The sequence below is a fragment of the Schistocerca americana genome, chromosome 4 (genome assembly GCF_021461395.2).
Source record: "Schistocerca americana isolate TAMUIC-IGC-003095 chromosome 4, iqSchAmer2.1, whole genome shotgun sequence".
In the NCBI taxonomy this organism is placed as follows: domain Eukaryota; kingdom Metazoa; phylum Arthropoda; class Insecta; order Orthoptera; family Acrididae; genus Schistocerca; species Schistocerca americana.
The window spans coordinates 466,496,080-466,513,662 of record NC_060122.1 but is presented as its reverse complement, the minus strand read 5'-3'; the positions used below and the strand labels follow the sequence as shown (position 1 = coordinate 466,513,662).

Here is a 17,583-nt window from a genome sequence, read left to right as displayed (position 1 = left end):
ACAGAAATGACATCTGCTCTCTGTTGTTCTTAATCTATATAAATAATTTAGGGGACAATCTGAGCAGCCCTCTTAGATTGTTGACAAATGATGCTGCCATTTACCATATAGTAAAGTCATCAGAAGATCAAAACCAATTTATAATGGTTTAGATAAAATATCTATATGGTACAAAAGTGGCAACTGAATATGAATAAGGAGAAGTGTGAGGTCATCCACATCAGTACAGAAAAAAAATTCCAATAAATTTTGGTTACATGATAAATCACATAAATTTAAAGACTGTCAATTCAACTGTCTACCTAGGAATTACAATTACAAACAACTTAAAATGAAACGATCACATAGAAAATGTTGTGAGGAAGGCAAACACAAGAATGTATTTTACTGGCAGAACATTTAGAAGATGCAACAGGTCTAATAAAGAGACTGCTTACACTACACTTGTCCGACCTCTGCTGGAGTACTGTTCTGTGGTATGGGATCCTCATCAGATAGGATTAACGATGGGCATCAAAAAAGTCCATAGGGGAGAGAGTGTCGGCGATATGACAACCAAGTTGGGGTGGCAATCATTAAAGCAAAAGACTTTTTCGATGCTGCAAGATCTTTTCACAATTTTTTTTATCACCAACTTTCTCCTCTAAATGTGAAAATATTTTATCGTCACCAACATACACACGGAGAAACGATCATCACAATAAAATAAAATAAATTATAGTTCCTACAGAAACATCATTCACCATTTTTCCCATGCACTGTTAGAGAGTGTAATGGTAGATAAGTAGTCTCATGGTGGTTCGAAGAACCCTCTGCCAGGCACTTAAGTGTGAATTGCAGAGTAATCATGAGAAGTCAATGAACTGTCAAAATTAAGTTGCCTTAGAGTACATTCACTAGACAGATAGCAGGAGCATTCAACATGCTAAGTTTTACCATATGTTGTTCTTACATATACTGCTATGTGATAATGGCTTTAAGAGGGGTAGGACGTCAAACTGGGCGACTTGGAGCAGGAGAGGCACCACAGGAAATTTTAATTTCCACTGTCTATACTTTTACAAATAAATTCATAAAACTTTGTCAGCATGACCAGGAAGGGTTCAGGATTCATGCTCCCAGCAGTGGAAGTTCAAAAATATAACAAAATATATTTTTTTTACATCTGAAATGTCATCATTTTTTCACTTACTATTGGCTGCATTCGTTGCCATAGGTACACTTTTCTTCATAAGTAAGGGAGATTCTTCGATGAATTTTGCTCAGCATACAAACCATACTTACAGGTGTATGAAACTCTAGAATTTTCCAAATCTATTATAAACTGTGCTAAAAATTGAGATAATTAACTATAAAATTTGAGTTTTTTCTAAACATGAAGTTTAAAATGTAACAGCTCGTTCATTTTTTCAGTAATTAAATAAATTCTAGAGTTTCATACACCTGTAAGTATGGTTTGTATGCTGAGCAAAATTCATCGAATAATCTCTCTTACTTGTGAAGAAAAGTGTACCTATAGCAACAAATGCAGCCAATAGTAAGTGAAAAAATCATGAAATTTCACACGTAAAAAAAATTATTTTGTTATATTTTTGAACTTACATTGCTATGAGTTTGAATCCAGAATACTTCCTGGTCATGTTGACAAAGTTTTATGAATTTATTTGTAAAAGTATAGACAGTGGAAATTAAAATGTCGTGTGGTGCCTCTCCTGCTTCAAGTCGGCCCGTTTGACGTCCTACCTCCCTTAAACTGAAACTGGCTGTGGCTGAACAACACATTATGATAAATAAAGTAACTGTGATATTTAGTCATGACCAAGAAATTCAATTTATGCACTGCATTTATTAAGAAAACAGCCTTCAACCTGTATTTATTAAACTAATTTGGCAAGAGAATTTTCTTCTAAAATTTTTTGAAAACTGAATTTACTTTTAATCTTCCATTTTTCCTGATGCAATCAAACTTCAGTCCTCAGTAATACCACTGATGTACATCATTGTATCTGGAATATAGCATACACTAAATTTATTATTATAATCCAAAGTCTTACCAGGCGGAAGCGACAAGGCAAGTCTGCACGGAACACTCCAGACTCAAGAGCTTCCACATGACCTCCAACATATGTCTCTTGGTCAAGAACATGGCCATCATCTGTCATTTTATTAAGCTCTGATTCTTGTTTGTTTGGGAAAATGATATTTGCATGGAAAGCTTCCACCATTAATAGTGATTCACATAATGTGCCTGATCCTTTGCGCAATACCTGCAATAAATGAAGCAATTAGAAGGCAGGTAAAATTAAGCAATATGCTGGAAATATCATATTTTAGACACACTGATTGAGACAAAAACCTACAGGCAATGTGTAAGGAGATGCACTTACAGGCGGCAATATCCTTCATTTTACTCACTTATTTTACTATATTACAATATCATTTTCATCCGAATTTGTGTAATCTGTCTTTCAGCAAACAAAAAACAAGTAAGAACATGATATATCATTTTGTGATTACAGAGCTGTGCCATAAAAATAGTGTCTGTATTTCAGCTGTTCATGTCAGGTGCTCCATAAACTCATAGCACTTACATCAATGCTGCAACTCTCATGTAAACAATAGTATCAGTATCAAACACTAACTGAACATCTACTACAGCCAGCTTTCGTAACTTAAAGCTCGTACCACATATTTTACAAACTAAAGACAAAGTGCATGAAAGACATAAGAAGAGTATTTGAAACAGCAGCAAACATTTATTTTCAAAAGGGGAAAAAGGAATACAGAAAACAATGTGGTTAAATTACATGAAATGGTAAAAGTTCAAATAGGGGCTAGCTGTCAGCAAGTACAATTTCAAAATTACGATAAAATATGAATAAAGGAGTAGAGGGAACTCAACTTATAATTTCATTAGAAACATGACATAGTGTGTATTTTTTATATCCTTTGAGTTCTACAGCTGCATGCCAGCCAATTCTACATCCACATTTACATCTACATACATACTCCACAAGCCATCATACGGTGCGTGGCAGAGGGTACCCTGTAACACCAGTAATTTCCTTCCCTGTTCCACTCACAAACAGAGCAAGACAAACAGAGCAAGGGAAAACGACTATCTATATGGATATGAGCCCTAATTTCACTTCTCTTCATAACACTTACATGAAATGCACGATGATAGCAGCAAGATTGTTTTTCAGTCAGCTTCAAATGCCAGTTCTCTAAATTTTCTGTATAGCATTACTCGAAAAGAATGTCACCTTCTCTCCATGGATTCCCACTTGTGTTCCCTAAGCACCTCAATGACTTAACAAGTTTTATAATAACTAACAGGAATTTACCACTTTCACAACATGCAGATGTTTCAGGCTGATTGCCTGGGTTCATAACATTTCATTTGTTATTACTATTTGTTAGGTAACACCTTACTCTTTGGTTGTTTGTGTACCGAATTCTTGTCAGACCACAATTTACAGTTTTGTCACAATGTGACTGTTATAAACAAGAATATTTGCAAATCGCATGTAATTAGAATCAAAAAGTGCGTCTTCAGATGTAAAACACACACACACACACACACACACACACACACACACACACACACACACCTACTGTCTACTGCCAGTTGGGCCCAACTGCAGGCTACGTCTGACAGAACAGCAATCCAGGGTGAGGGGTGCGCAGTACCAGGTTAAGGGCAGGGAAAGATGATGTGCTGCTAGGTGCAAAGTCAGGAAGCAGTGCTGGGTGAGGGGAACGGGAGACGTAGAGTAGAGAAAGGGAAAAGATTGGTAGATGCATTGGTGGAATGAAAGGCTGTGTTGAACTGGAGTGGGAGCAGGGAACGGGACATGGATTACAGAGACGAGCGAGGGCTGAGGTAAGGGGAGTTATGAGAATGAAAGATATCTTGAAGGTAGAGTTCTCACCAGCACAATTCAGAAATGCTGGTTTTGGTAGGAAGGATCCATATGATGCAAGCTGTGAAGCAGTCACTGAAGTGAAGTACATCATGTTGGACAGCATGTTCAGTAACTAGATAGTCCACCCGCCTCTTGGCCACAGTTTGGCAGTGGCCATTCATGTGGACAGATGGTTTGTTAGTTGTCACGTCCTCGTAGAAAGCAGCACTGTGTTTACTGCTTAGTTTATAGATATGGCTGCTTTCACTGGTATCTCTGCCTTTGATGAGATAGGAGATTACTTTAACAAGACAGATCACTTTTTATTTCTTGAGTTGTAACCAAAAACACGCATGCTATAAAACTAACAATAACTAGAACACTTCTTGGCTACCTCCATAGAACTGGACTATTGAGTCTGAAGTCCTGGTGTTGTCATTGTCTTCCTTCCTCCCCCCCCCCCCCCCCCCCCCCCGAAGTCTTCAAAACATTACTTATGTGGCATCCAAGATTCCTTCTAATCATCAACTTTATACTTTCTTTAAAAAATCTGTATTTTTCTCTGATTTTTCTTATTAACAAACCCACCGCAAACAGTTTCTCATGATATATTCTACCCAGTGCCACAACTGCCACTAAAATTGCAACTTTATATTATTAACTAGAACTGTATATGAAATACATATAATTAAAAGGGATTTTGTTTCTTGTAAATAAATGGTGGAAGGTACTGCTATTTTGTTAGCGTATTAGGATAATGTAAAAACCACAAGAACATGTCACTTTCATTTTCAAAAAAATTCCTACACTGGCCTGTGTAAATTTACAATTTGACATACTTAGTGAAGTATCTGCCTTTATAATTGACTTAAACATATTGTGAGAATGATAAGAATACAACTACAATAGTATAAAGTTTAGATGTAAGCTGTCACTGCTTTATGTGGCACAGTTCTTCATACTTAGTGCCATTTAACAGTGAGGTCTGATACAGAATAAGCATGCATATTTTGGAACTCCTTTTGGTAGAAATTCAACAATTTCGGAACAAATTTTGAGGGCAACTGCCCCAGGCAAGAGCATGGGGTCGGGAGAGAAAGCCAACATTCTAAGCAATCTGTCTGATATTGATGGTCAATATATACTTTCACTTTTTCAACTTTATTTAGCTGGTTGTTCATGTGCTGTAGTAGACAGATATCCACTTGCTTGAAAATGTTCGTACCTCTTATAAATTATCATTTTATTGATAGAATATTCACCAAAAGCAGCATTCAACATTGTGCTGCATTTTACTACAATGTTAGAACAAAAATAATTGCCAGTTGTTAAATTTATTTTTTTGACAAGTTGCAATTCTCTGAGTATTCCAACATGTGTACAACTTTATCAAAAGTCAACAACAGAGTAATCATCTGGCTATCAATATGAAAATACATCAGGAACTAGAAAAATTACCCTGCCCCCCCCCCCCCTTCCCTCCACACACACAAATTACAAAAAAAGTAGTTTCACAGGTTGGCAACACTCACAACATAAACGAAAACAAACGAATAGACATAAACATTGTTACTGTGCAGAGTGAGAAACACACATAACTTTAGTTCAATTTACAAAAATGACATGCAAATAATGCAGTGCAAGAAATACTGCAGACTGGCAAAAACTGACAAGTGCATATTTGAATAGAAGTCTTTCGCTGTCAACTGCTGCTAGGAAGGAGGGAAGAAGCAGTGGTTTGGAGAATACCGAGAATGTATAAACTTATGTATCCAATTTGCAAAATAACCACGGAAGGTGCATAATAAATAAAAGCAAAACTTCTCTGGTGTAATTCTCTTTAATGATACTGCAGTAAGCTCAAGACGGAAATCCGACAATAACTGATTATCACTGATTTTAACAACTCATCTACTCATTTACATCCATACTCTGCAAGCCACCTGACGGTGTGTGGCGGAGGGTACTTTGAGTACCTCTATCGGTTCTCCCTTCTATTCCAGTCTCATATTGTTTGTGGAAAGAAGGATTGTCGGTATGCCTCTGTGTGGGCTCTAATCTCTCCAATTTTATCCTCATGGTCTCTTCGCGAGATATACGTAGGAGGGAGCAATATACTGCTTGACTCCTCGATGAAGGTATGTTCTCGAAACTTCAACAAAAGCCTGTACCGAGCTACTGAGTGTCTGTCCTGTAGAGTCTTCCACTGGAGCTTATCTATCATCTCCGTAACGCTTTCGAGATTACTAAATGATCCTGTAACAAAGCGCGCTGCTCTCTGTTGGATCTTCTCTATCTCTTCTATCAACCTTATCTGGTACGGATCCCACACTGGTGAGCAATATTCAAGCTGTGGGTGAACAAGTGTACTGTAACCTACTTCCTTTGTTTTCGGATTGCATTTCCTTAGGATTCTTCCACCGAATCTCAGTCTGGCATCTGCTTTACCGACGATCAACTTTATATGATCATACCATTTTAAATCACTCCTAATGCCTACTCCCAGATAATTTATGGAATTAACTGCTTACAGTTGCTGACCTGCTATTTTGTAGCTAAATGATAAAGGATCTTTCTTTCTATGTATTCACAGCACATTACACTTGTCTACATTGAGATTCAATTGCCATTCCCTGCACAATGTGTCAATTCGTTGCAGATCCTCCTGCATTTCAGTACAATTTTCCATTGTTACAACCTCTCGATATACTATAGCATCATCCGCAAAAAGCCTCAGTGAACTTCCGATGTTATCCACAAGGTCATTTATGTATATCATGAATAGCAACAGTCCTACGACACTCCTCTGCGGCACACCTGAAATCACTCTTACTTCGAAAGACTTCTCTCCACTGAGAATGACATGCTGCGTCCTGTCTTGGAAGATGCCAATGCAAACAAACGTATACTTTTTACAGTGTTTAGCAATCTATTTTGTGTGTGGTTGTCTCTCTTCATTATTTTGCAGCACACTTTCATTGTTTTTTGACACACTTCTATTTTTGAATGGTTTTCTCTCACTATTTTCTGATTGTTTTTTCGTTCATTAGCCAATTTTTCTTGCTTTCCTTGCAATCTTGCCTGCTTAACAGCAATATAGTACATTTAACAACCATCTCTTGTTTCAGCTCTACCATATGTATTATGCAAATCCTTTCACCAGCCAATTTATCTGTCTACAGGAACTCAGCAATTTTGATTATTTCTTTAGTGATCCTTCCCTCCCCCCCCCCCCCCCAACCTCCATCCCTCTGTTCAGTGGTCTTTTTTCTGTACTCAGTGATCCACTTTCTTTGTTTGGCAAGTTTTCTATTTGTTTGTTAATCTTTTTTAACAGTTCTATTATCTCTTTCCACTTTTTTTACAATCCTGTTCAGCAATCATTTTCCCTTGCTTATTAACAATTTATGTTATTTGGCTACTTCATTTGGTTTTCTCCCATTTTCTTGCATTTACTTCTGAGCAATCTTTACATCATCGTTAACAACTCTCTCTTAAGTCCACCTCCTGCACATTACTGCAGCATCTGACTTACTCCTATATTCAATACATCCTATCGTCTGAATGATCTGTCCCTCTTCTTTATCCTTCTCCAACCTATCCCTCTCCCCACTCGCCATTGAAAGAATAGTTATGTCCAAAGCTAGGACAGTGTCATATAGTTTCTTTCTGTGTGTGTTTATCTCAGTATTAGTGTGTAAAATAAGGGAAAGGCAACTACTAATTTATAGTGTACTGATGTGTGGTGCATAGAAACACACAACAGAAAACAGTACTCACACTACATTGGAGCTTGTGCTCTTTCTCCAGCAAAATTACACACATTCACACATGCAACCACACCCAGACACACACTCCCCAGCAAGCAATCAGTCTCACTGGAGGAGCGTGTCTTGGTTCCTGTGTGTGTAAATAATAAATAACAAATTGTGTGTGTGTGTGTGTGTGTGTGTGTGTGTGTGTGTGTGTGTGAATACCGTATTTACTCGAATCTAAGCTGCACCTGAAAAATGAGACTCTAAATCAAGGAAAAAAAATTTTCCCGAATCTAAGCCGCACCAGAAATTTGAGACTCGAAATTCAAGGTGAGAGAAAAGTTTTAGGCCGCACCTCCAAATCGAAACAAAGTTGGCCCATTATAATATGAGACATAATTTAGGTCGAATGAATGACGATACAGCTACAGTATTTTGATTCAAGTCGTAAGCTTAGCAGTTAAGCTTTACCAGGTAGCCATTGCTATGCGTCAGGCGCTCCGTCTGTATTTTGGGTACCCTTCCTTTTTCACGTGCTTCGTCTGTTTCGAATTGATTGCTTATTTTTCTTTGATCTGATAAGTGCCGTTCTCTTTGTTATAGTTGTTTACGTCACTCTAAGCTGAAAATGCATTACTGTATTGTGCCATCCATTGTTTATCGCTTTCTGATAATGAGTGTTTACGGCCTGTCGCCGCTCGCCGCATTGCTTGCTTTTGTGCACGGTACCGCCGCTTAAAAAAAAAAAAAAAAAGAGGAGTCGTCTCATTAGCAAAACAATGGCAAGAGACTGCTATTTGTTGTTACTTACACTGCCGCTTTCTTTGATAATGATCAACAAGAACCAAATAATAGACTGCGTATGATAGAAGATGTTCTGAACGAGAGTTTAGCGAAAATTTTTCTCCGTTTGAAAATCTTTGTAGACGCCTCTTTTAGAACATTACATTCTGCACCGAAATTAGAGTCATCTTAGATTTAAAAATCTAGTCAATTGCCGTGCTTCATTTCTGACTGTATCACTATTAGGCATAAGAATAATACGAATATAAACATGACATGATGTGATGATATGTGTATTCTTCCGCGTTTGCTGTTGTCTCACTCTAGTTTCGTAGTTTATTAGGCAGACAGGATTTAAATAAGACAGCTGCAAACACGAAAGAATACATGACAAAATGTTTATATTCGTATTATTCTTATGGTGAAGAGAATAATGCATGTGATTCACAGTTCATAAAAGTTCCTATTAGCAACCATCTCTTCTCACAGGTAGGAAAAAATTCAGGACGTAGAGTTTCCCATATTGACAAACACCCAAACAGTCTTGCCAGTCGGATTTTGTAGTACATTGAAATGTTGCTACATTCGAAGATGAACAATACGAAATTTGTATTTCCTTCATTGGATAATGTATGAAAATGCAGTGGTCGAAACTCGGGGCGGAGAAAAAAGCTCGTCTCCCACTTTTTTTATTTTTATTTATTTACTGACGCAGAGGTTTTGGCGCCAGTATTTATCTTTGTGCCTGCAAAGCATGCCTGTCTAGCGCTACATATATTCGACGGCAGAAGTTAGTTGTGGCGGCACCTACCAACATTTTTCAGAACTTCCGCTTACTTTGCACTCGATTCTAAGCCGCAGTCGGTTTTTTGGATTACAAAAAACCGGAAATAAAGTGCGGCTTAGATTCGAGTAAATACGGTATGCTTACTTCTCCTAAAGATGAAGCAAGAGCTCAAAAGCTGATATTGATAGTTTCCTGTTTTGTGTTTCTATGTACTGCATATCAGTTTGCTATAAATGTGTGTTGTCTTTGCCCTACTTTATATGTTATTAAATCCAGGAATTTCCACAGCTGTTATTTGCCGCATTATGAAATATTTTGCCTCCTGTAGGTATGCATTAGACAGCAATTATGTCTCATAATTTTGTAGTTTTCTTGACTAAGTTTTCCTTTTGAGACAATTCATACTCCATTTGTTGCATATAACTGAATGAGCACTGTTTTTTAAAATAAAGGGATGGCTCTCTTACAGATAACTTAATAATTCTGAACAAAATATATTTTACAATTTCCTATTTTGTCATCTCTCTAATGTGTCTCTAATGTGATTACAACAACATCTGAAGGTTTTAAAAAAGTACTATGTTTCATGTATGCTAACTGGTATTTCAGTCTCATACAGGAGTGCACGTAGCATAGGACTCTAAAGAATTCCACCAGCGAGTCTCCCTAACACTACAAATCTTAAACACTTGAAGGGACCTTTTCGCTTCCCATTTTTCATTTACAGGATTTGGTATATCACTGTGTCCCAAAAGTGTGTGTGTCTCCTATGCTATATAGCAGGAATGCACTGAACAATTTATTTATTTATTTATTGACATGTAACAGGTAACAATGTGAACTGTTCAAATACTGATTTGGGACTATTCTGCCACGTATATTGCCAAAAATTCAGGTTTAATCTGTATAGGACATTATTAAGAAAACTAATAAATTAAGTATTCCTTGGATAAATATTTTCACATGTTGTACTGAGTCAGAATCTTCAGAGACAACCCCAACAGGGAATTAATGAGGATGAACACAAAAATAAGGCTAATAACGTACATTTGATCAGAAGCTATAATAACTCTGACCTCTTCCTAACTTGACAGAAAACAATAGGTATATTACATACCAGTATCAACTGTCAACACAACTAGCAACATATGAGGCTTAAATATTGCTCACCTCATCAGGTTCCATTGGAATAATAGTGCACAGAGCAAATATGAAGGGATGAACATACTTCATGTACAGGTAATATGTGGCAACTGCATCTGACACTGAATAGTTGGACAAGACTTGCGGTTGTTCTGAAGCAAGTCGGCACATATCCTCCGGATCCAACTCTACAGGATCATAACGCAGTTTTGCCTTGGCCACTGCTTTCAAATTCTGGGAGCCCACAGGGAGATATGAATCACGTTTCACCCAACTGGAAGAAAATCATGTTTACTATTCAGTCCAAATTTCCTTCCTTCATTTTCTAAACATGTACATACAATTTAATATTTGATATCAACCTATTACTTATAAATCAGTAATATTCTGAAAATGTGGCATTAACACAATCATTACTTAGTCTACAGCCCTGTTTTAAGTAAATCTGATTATTGACACCCATATTAAAATTTCATATTCACAGCATCCACATAAGCAGAAAAAAACATTGCACGTTAAGCTCACATTCATTAAATATAAAAGGCAACATCTGACTCACTCACTCACTCACTCACTCACTGGCTCATCACTGCCCAGCCTAAACTACTAAGGACAGAAACTTGAAATTTGCAGAGACTGCTGACATTATACTGTAGGTGTCATTTAAGAAGGGACTTTTTACAATTCCACTTCCAAAGCGGTGAAATACGTGGTGAAAGTTTTTTGAAAAATGTCAATATTACGGAAATTTTGAAGCTAGGCAATAAAAATTGGTATTTAGTTTCTTGGTCAGAAATTAAAAAAAAAACACACACACACATTTCAGCATTTTTTGAAATTCAACGCCCATGGTGGCGAAATAAGGAATGAAAGGCTTTTTTTGAAGATAAGACATCATTAAAGAACTATGAGAGTAGTTTTAAAGCTACATCCATGAAAATTGGTATTTGACTTCTCGGTTACAAATAAAACAAAAAAAATTTGTTACAGTGTTTTCGAAATCCAAGCCCTAAGGTGGTGAAATAGGGGATGAAATGTTTTAAAATAGAGGATGAAATGTTTTATGAAATTCTTTGATTATGAAAACATTTTTAAAGATAAATCTATGAAAATTTGAATTTGGTTTCTTGGTTAGAGATAGATAAATACGTGTTTCACTGTTTTTGGAAATTCAGCCACTAAGTGGTGAAATAGAGGATGAACACTTTTAAGCAAATATTTCGCTATATTAAAAACAGTTAAAACAAAATCTATGAAAACTGACACTTCACTTCTCAGTTTGATAAAAGAAACTGTGTGTTGGAGGATTAAGGTTTGTATGAAAATATCACCACACAAACACAAAAATCTACGACTCCGGCTACCAGAATCGCATTTTTGTCAGAAGTACATTCAGAAAAGACCCGTTTCTATGGCTCTCAATTAACTTGAAAAGTTTAGAAGGTTATGCAATTTGTGAACATAAAAAAAAAATGATGAAATGTCCGGCTATTACTTACTGCAAGAGAGAAAAATTCCTTGTACAGGACAACAGAAACACTTAAAATAAAAAATACTAATCCAAACTTTTGGAATTTGTATGTTCCTTCTTCAGGGGTCAAAGAGGAACTGGTTGGGGTATGCAGGAAAGTGAAGGCAAGTCACTCAGACATTAGGTTGAGAGAGATCTAATTCAGCTATTATGAAAATGAGGGGAGACCCACAACAGGAGGGACCCTCTCGACATACGGACTGAGTAATCTATTACCCTTTCGACCAATCACTCTTTCCTCTCAACAGAGGAAACATACTGAGTGTATCCCTTAAGTGTCACTGATGATTTTTCTGATGTTTTGGCATATATCTGCAATTTCATTTTTCCAGTGTCAAGGTAAAGTCAACCAAAACAAATTCTGCTCATCACAGCTAAATGGTTCTCTTTCCATGCAAAATGTTTTTAAAGTAAAATTTTATGCACCCATTAGATAGAAAATCCCTTATCAGAAAAGTGTAAAATTCCATTTAACAACATCTATAAACAAGGACAAAGAATCACAAGGAATAACCAGTATTTCAGCAGCAACTGAGTAGTGCTACTATATGTGGGTACCAGACAGGATAGCAATGTAGTGGGCGGCACACAAGACTGGACAAATCAGGCACAGAATCTGTGGCGAAATAATGTTGCATGAAATGTGGGCTGAGCAGTATTTGTTGGTTTGATTTCATATATGCATTGAAAAACTGAAATTACAAAAATCTGCCAAAACACTAAAGAAAATGTGCTTAACTACTCTTAAGACAGACACCTAGTATAAGATTTGAATAGTATGATTACTTCTTGATACTTTAATGTTTCTATTGACAGTATTACGATTTTCATTTCCAAAAGTACTGGCCAGCCACTCTGCCTCTTTGTAATTTTAACAATTTTCTCACATAAATTTTGTGTTTTGAGACGAACGTGGGTCAGAAACTGATATTATTCTTTTTTATTTCTACATGAATATTTATGTTTGTGATGCATGTGTCAAATTATATATGGTAACGTGACTACTTGTTTCTGCATGGTACCATATTCATCACTGTTTACGAAAGTGCTGATAATCAAATTTCACTGGAGAAAACCTGATACACCATTTCTGTAACTGACTCTTTTAAATAAAAATCTGCCTAAGCTTGGTCCAAATAATGAGCAATCTCTGAACATGTGCAATATTTGCTACATGTTAACAGCTGTCAGATTCAGTTTAGCTACTTTGTAAATAAAGACTGTAATTTTCTGCAACTTTTTTTTCAGTCTATACACTTCACTCTACGAGTAACAAATACATACAAAATAATAAAAGTTTGTTCTTAATTTGTATTATCAAGTTTAATAAGAAACATTTTAATAAGAACAGTTTAATAAGAAATCATAATGTTACAAAAACTATCATACCACAGACAGTCCATATGCATCGCAGGTCGGCAAGCATATACACCGTCTCTATTACACGAAAATCCAATTTGCTGTTTCATATCTAGTTCATGAACTGCAGCTCTTGCTTCAACAAATGGCCAGTCAAAAAAGTCACCGTTGTAGGTAACAAAAATGTGTGGCTTGATATCAAGGATGTGGTCAAAAAATCTCTGCAACAACCCAGCTTCATCAGGTTCATTAAAAATTGTAAAGAGTCCCTCAAATTCTGGTTTAGGTGTATATTCAAAGTCTTCTATGTCTGCAGAGATTATTTCACGGTTAGTAATGAGATACCCCTGAAATATTAGAATAAATAAATAAATTATATCACCTAATTCAGGCCTTATCAGTTTAGAAATCTTAGCAAGAAACAAACAAAAATACGTTAGAAAATAATGTCTACCAATACTATGAAAATTAAACAATGAGTACTATTTTCTTGATAATATTATCCAAGAAACCAAATATGTTATCGGTACCATGGTGACTGTATAACAATGAAAAAATTTTGAAAATACTCTAGTGAAAAATGCAGTATTTAGTTTTCAGCTCTTGAGTTAAGATGTTTTAGGGATCCACAGGAAAAATGAGAAAAATGCAGAAAACTAGCACCTTTAAAAAGAAGAGAAGAATATTAAATAAAAGATAAGATTAATGTCCCTTGAAAAAGTATTTGTGACTATTACTTGACCATTTCAACACTCACCACCTTTTCCATCCATCCAATGATTTTGGTTTGCAGAGGATAAGTGGTTCCATAAACATAGGATTTCAGTATCTCAGCTTTCATGTTTCACATTATTTTATGAAGTATAATTCCTTCAATCTATCTCAAAATGACAGTATTTTCAATGAAGTTCTTACATGAACTCTTCTGAGTCAATTTAGTCAGGTAGAAAAACCAGAATATGTGTTTTTGAGTAGTTTATCAGTATTGTCCATTTAAAATGTAAAAGCAGATTATCCACGTTTCGAAGGTGGCCGGAGTGTTAGCCACATCAAACAGTATATCTTGCACTCACAGAACCCGTTATGTCCTTTGAAGCAGTCTTTTCCTCTCAATCTTTATCTGTCAGTAGCCAGATTGTATAAAAATAGATGAGAAATAATTCGCTCCTTTCAGAGTCAAAGATGTCATCAATTTGTGGCAGTGGGTATATATTCTTTGGAATGATACTGTTCAACTATTGGTAATTGACGGAAAAACGCGATGCACCACCTGTCTTCTTCGCAAGGACCAAAGGCACTCTGAAGCATGAATATCGTCATCAGACAGTGCCTTTTTATGAATTATCTATCATTCAGCAGGAGATACCATTTACAAATATCTAGTGATGGAGTCATGATTTCTGCTGTTGACAAAATGCTCCACATTGGGACATCCAGCCTGCTTGTTTCTGGAGTAAGACTTGAACACTCTCAAAAATTTATGCAGAATAGACAATCTTTTCCTCGGTCAGGTGGCAAGCTTCTGGTCGCTGGACAGTAGATTCCTTCAGTGAGTAGTCAATAAAGATAGCGAAGCACGGCCATTGAGTGGACCTTCCAGGACTGGTTCAATGTCTCTAAGCACATCCCCTTAGGGAAGAGTTACCACTGTTCATGGCAACTGGTGACTCAAAGATCTCTTTGTCCACTTGTGATGGTTGTGATCATCATTGACATACAAATCTCTTTGGTGAAGCAGAGTACTTAACTGAGCATCCAGACAGCTGGCTATAACTCAGCTTGTAGATGGTAGTATAAATGTGTCTTCAGTGATAGACAATCAGCCAGAGCAATCATTGTATGACCTTGAGATCTCTAACTTCATCAATCTGAAGCTCTAATATTCCACAGTCTATGATTATCTGTGACGCCTGTCAGCTGGATGTATTTTTCCATTTACAACCATCAGCAGACAGATCTCGAATCTCAAAACATAGTTTGATTCTGACAGTGGTGATAAGTATGTAGCATCACAGAAAATGATACCTAGGAAGTGACTAGTGCATGAACACAGGTTCCTGTCAGCTGGATGTATTTTTCCATTTACAACTGTCAGCAAACAGATCTTTGAATCTCGAAACATTGTTTCGTTCTGACAGTGGTGATAAGTATGCAGCATCACAGAAAATGATATCTAGGAAGCGATTAGTGCGTGGATAGGTCAGTCAATAATGATATCTTCTGATGACTTGGCAACTGTCATCCCTGGGTGATTTTTAACAGTGATAGCCTCACCTCCATACTGATAACCTTGTTTAATTTTCCTGATTTTGATGGCTGGGAGAGAGGATTTCCCTCTGAACGGTGACAAACAATGACTGGCAGTTTGGAAAGCGGTCTCAATCAAGATAAGCAAGAGGTTTCAGTCCACAGATGAGCAATAATCATTTGTAGTTTCTTGGTATCCACAGAACAGCTCTGCTGTTAGATACCTTGCACCATAATAGCTGCTAAAAACTCTTCTTCTTTACAGCAGCATACGAAGTGATAAGGACATCGACAATGGAAATGTACTGAAGTGCTATTCTCTGTTCTCAAAGTGTACATTTTTCTGCACGGTGACTGAATTGGCAAAGGAGCTGGTTGAATTAGTGCCAGTGAGAACCTTGGATGTTGTCTTGACAGTTGTGGCCCAAGAGATCATAATTATCAAATGAGAAATAATTGCAGGAGGTGGGAATCTGTGACCTGTGTGTCGCTAGCCAGTGTCTACAACTGCTACACCATGGAGGACAAAGCACTTCATGCAGTAACATGTTTGGGAACATGCAGCAGAGCAGTTTTGGTGGTTTTCAGGCTTCAACAACAAAGATTTTGAACTCTGTCTAGCTAAGAGATTGGACATTGCTAAGACTTAAGAGAAGTAAATGGGTAGTCACTGGAAGTGGAGCTTTCAATACTGATTTCATTTTGAGTAGTACTGACTTACAGCACCTGGAGTTAATGATGTCAATCTTTCATATGGTCCCTACAATAAGACTACCAACAAGAATGGAAAGATGTGGCAAAATAGTGCTGGACAACTCATTTTAAAATTAACAATCTTACCCCTACCAATCAGGTTTGGCTAACATGGGAATTCTACAGTTTCACAGTTATAGATGTTGATTCAGCCATACTATTCAGAGAGAATTTACTGGATGACCAATGGGAAGAAGGTAATGAGGTGCACAATGTTGATGAGAAATTTAATTTTTTCCTACAAAGATACTAAAAACAATAAGAATCAAGTTTTTCTTTATACTCGACCAAAGCCAAAAAGAGTGGAAAGTGAAGAAAATGATGACTAACATTTGCCATGAAGCAAAAACTTTATTTACTGTGAACTTGGAAAAATTCTTCACTATGTTATCAAAACAGCAAAAAATGTCAGCAATGCACAAAAATCAAAGAACAGAAAAAATATGGTTTGAAATATTATTGGCATGAAACAAATAAACTTAGTACAGAAAATGATATTTAATTCAACAATGACAGTAGCTGTGAGACAATTAACAATAAATTCAACTCATTAGCAACTAAAATCAACAAATTCTTCCTAACAATAGCTGAAAACACAGAAAAGAAAAAATGGACTAATGAAAACAGATCCGTTATTTACTCAGACAGGCACTGCAGACTCCACCAGAAAACGTCAGATTTACCAAATCAACAGCCAAAGAGACTGGGAAAACAAGGTCACTGGAAAGTAACAACTGTTTTGGAGAGGAAAGTATTTCAACCAAAGTATTTTCTATGATCTTGTCAAGACCTTCAGTTGTGCATTGCATAGAATTGTACTATGGAAACTAAATAGTTCCGGTGTAAAAGGCTCTCTTTTCCATGGATGGAGTCATACTTTAATAATAGAAAACAGATTGTCACATTAACAAATGCTACAACAAGAAGCGGCCTGAATTCTGATAAGGGAAACATTAAATATGGTGTCTCATAATGTTTAGTGCTTTGCCCACTCCTGTTTTTGACTTGTACAAATGATTTCACAGGGATACTGCAGGGCTCCTTGATAATTGTGATCTTGCTGAAGACAAGAGTATACTGATGAAGGGCCCAATCCTGTATACCAGACACAGTCAGGGTAATCATGCAAAAGGCTTACAACTAGTTGACAGTAAATTGTTACTTTTACAAAGATTAATGTTATGATATTCTTAACAAATAAAAATAAATTCCAGAAGTGGGGATCAATGGGAATACACTAGCTGAAATACCATGTGTGAAGTTCAAATAATGGAAAGTCCAAGATGGAGTAACAACAATATGGAAAGAATAGATTGC

General features: G+C 36.6%; 1 protein-coding gene across 1 annotated transcript in view; it reads right to left on the bottom strand.

Moving 5' to 3' along the window:
• The window catches only part of LOC124612707 (DNA polymerase epsilon catalytic subunit 1), a 313,866-nt gene that overhangs the window by 270,015 nt on the left and 26,268 nt on the right, over positions 1–17,583 (bottom strand). The window contains exons 6-8 of the mRNA XM_047141058.1: positions 13,297–13,613; positions 10,404–10,650; positions 2,055–2,267 (exon numbers count right to left, since the gene is read on the bottom strand). Coding sequence (XP_046997014.1) covers positions 2,055–2,267; positions 10,404–10,650; positions 13,297–13,613 — 777 coding nt within the window. The remainder of the gene's footprint in view (positions 1–2,054; positions 2,268–10,403; positions 10,651–13,296; positions 13,614–17,583) is intronic.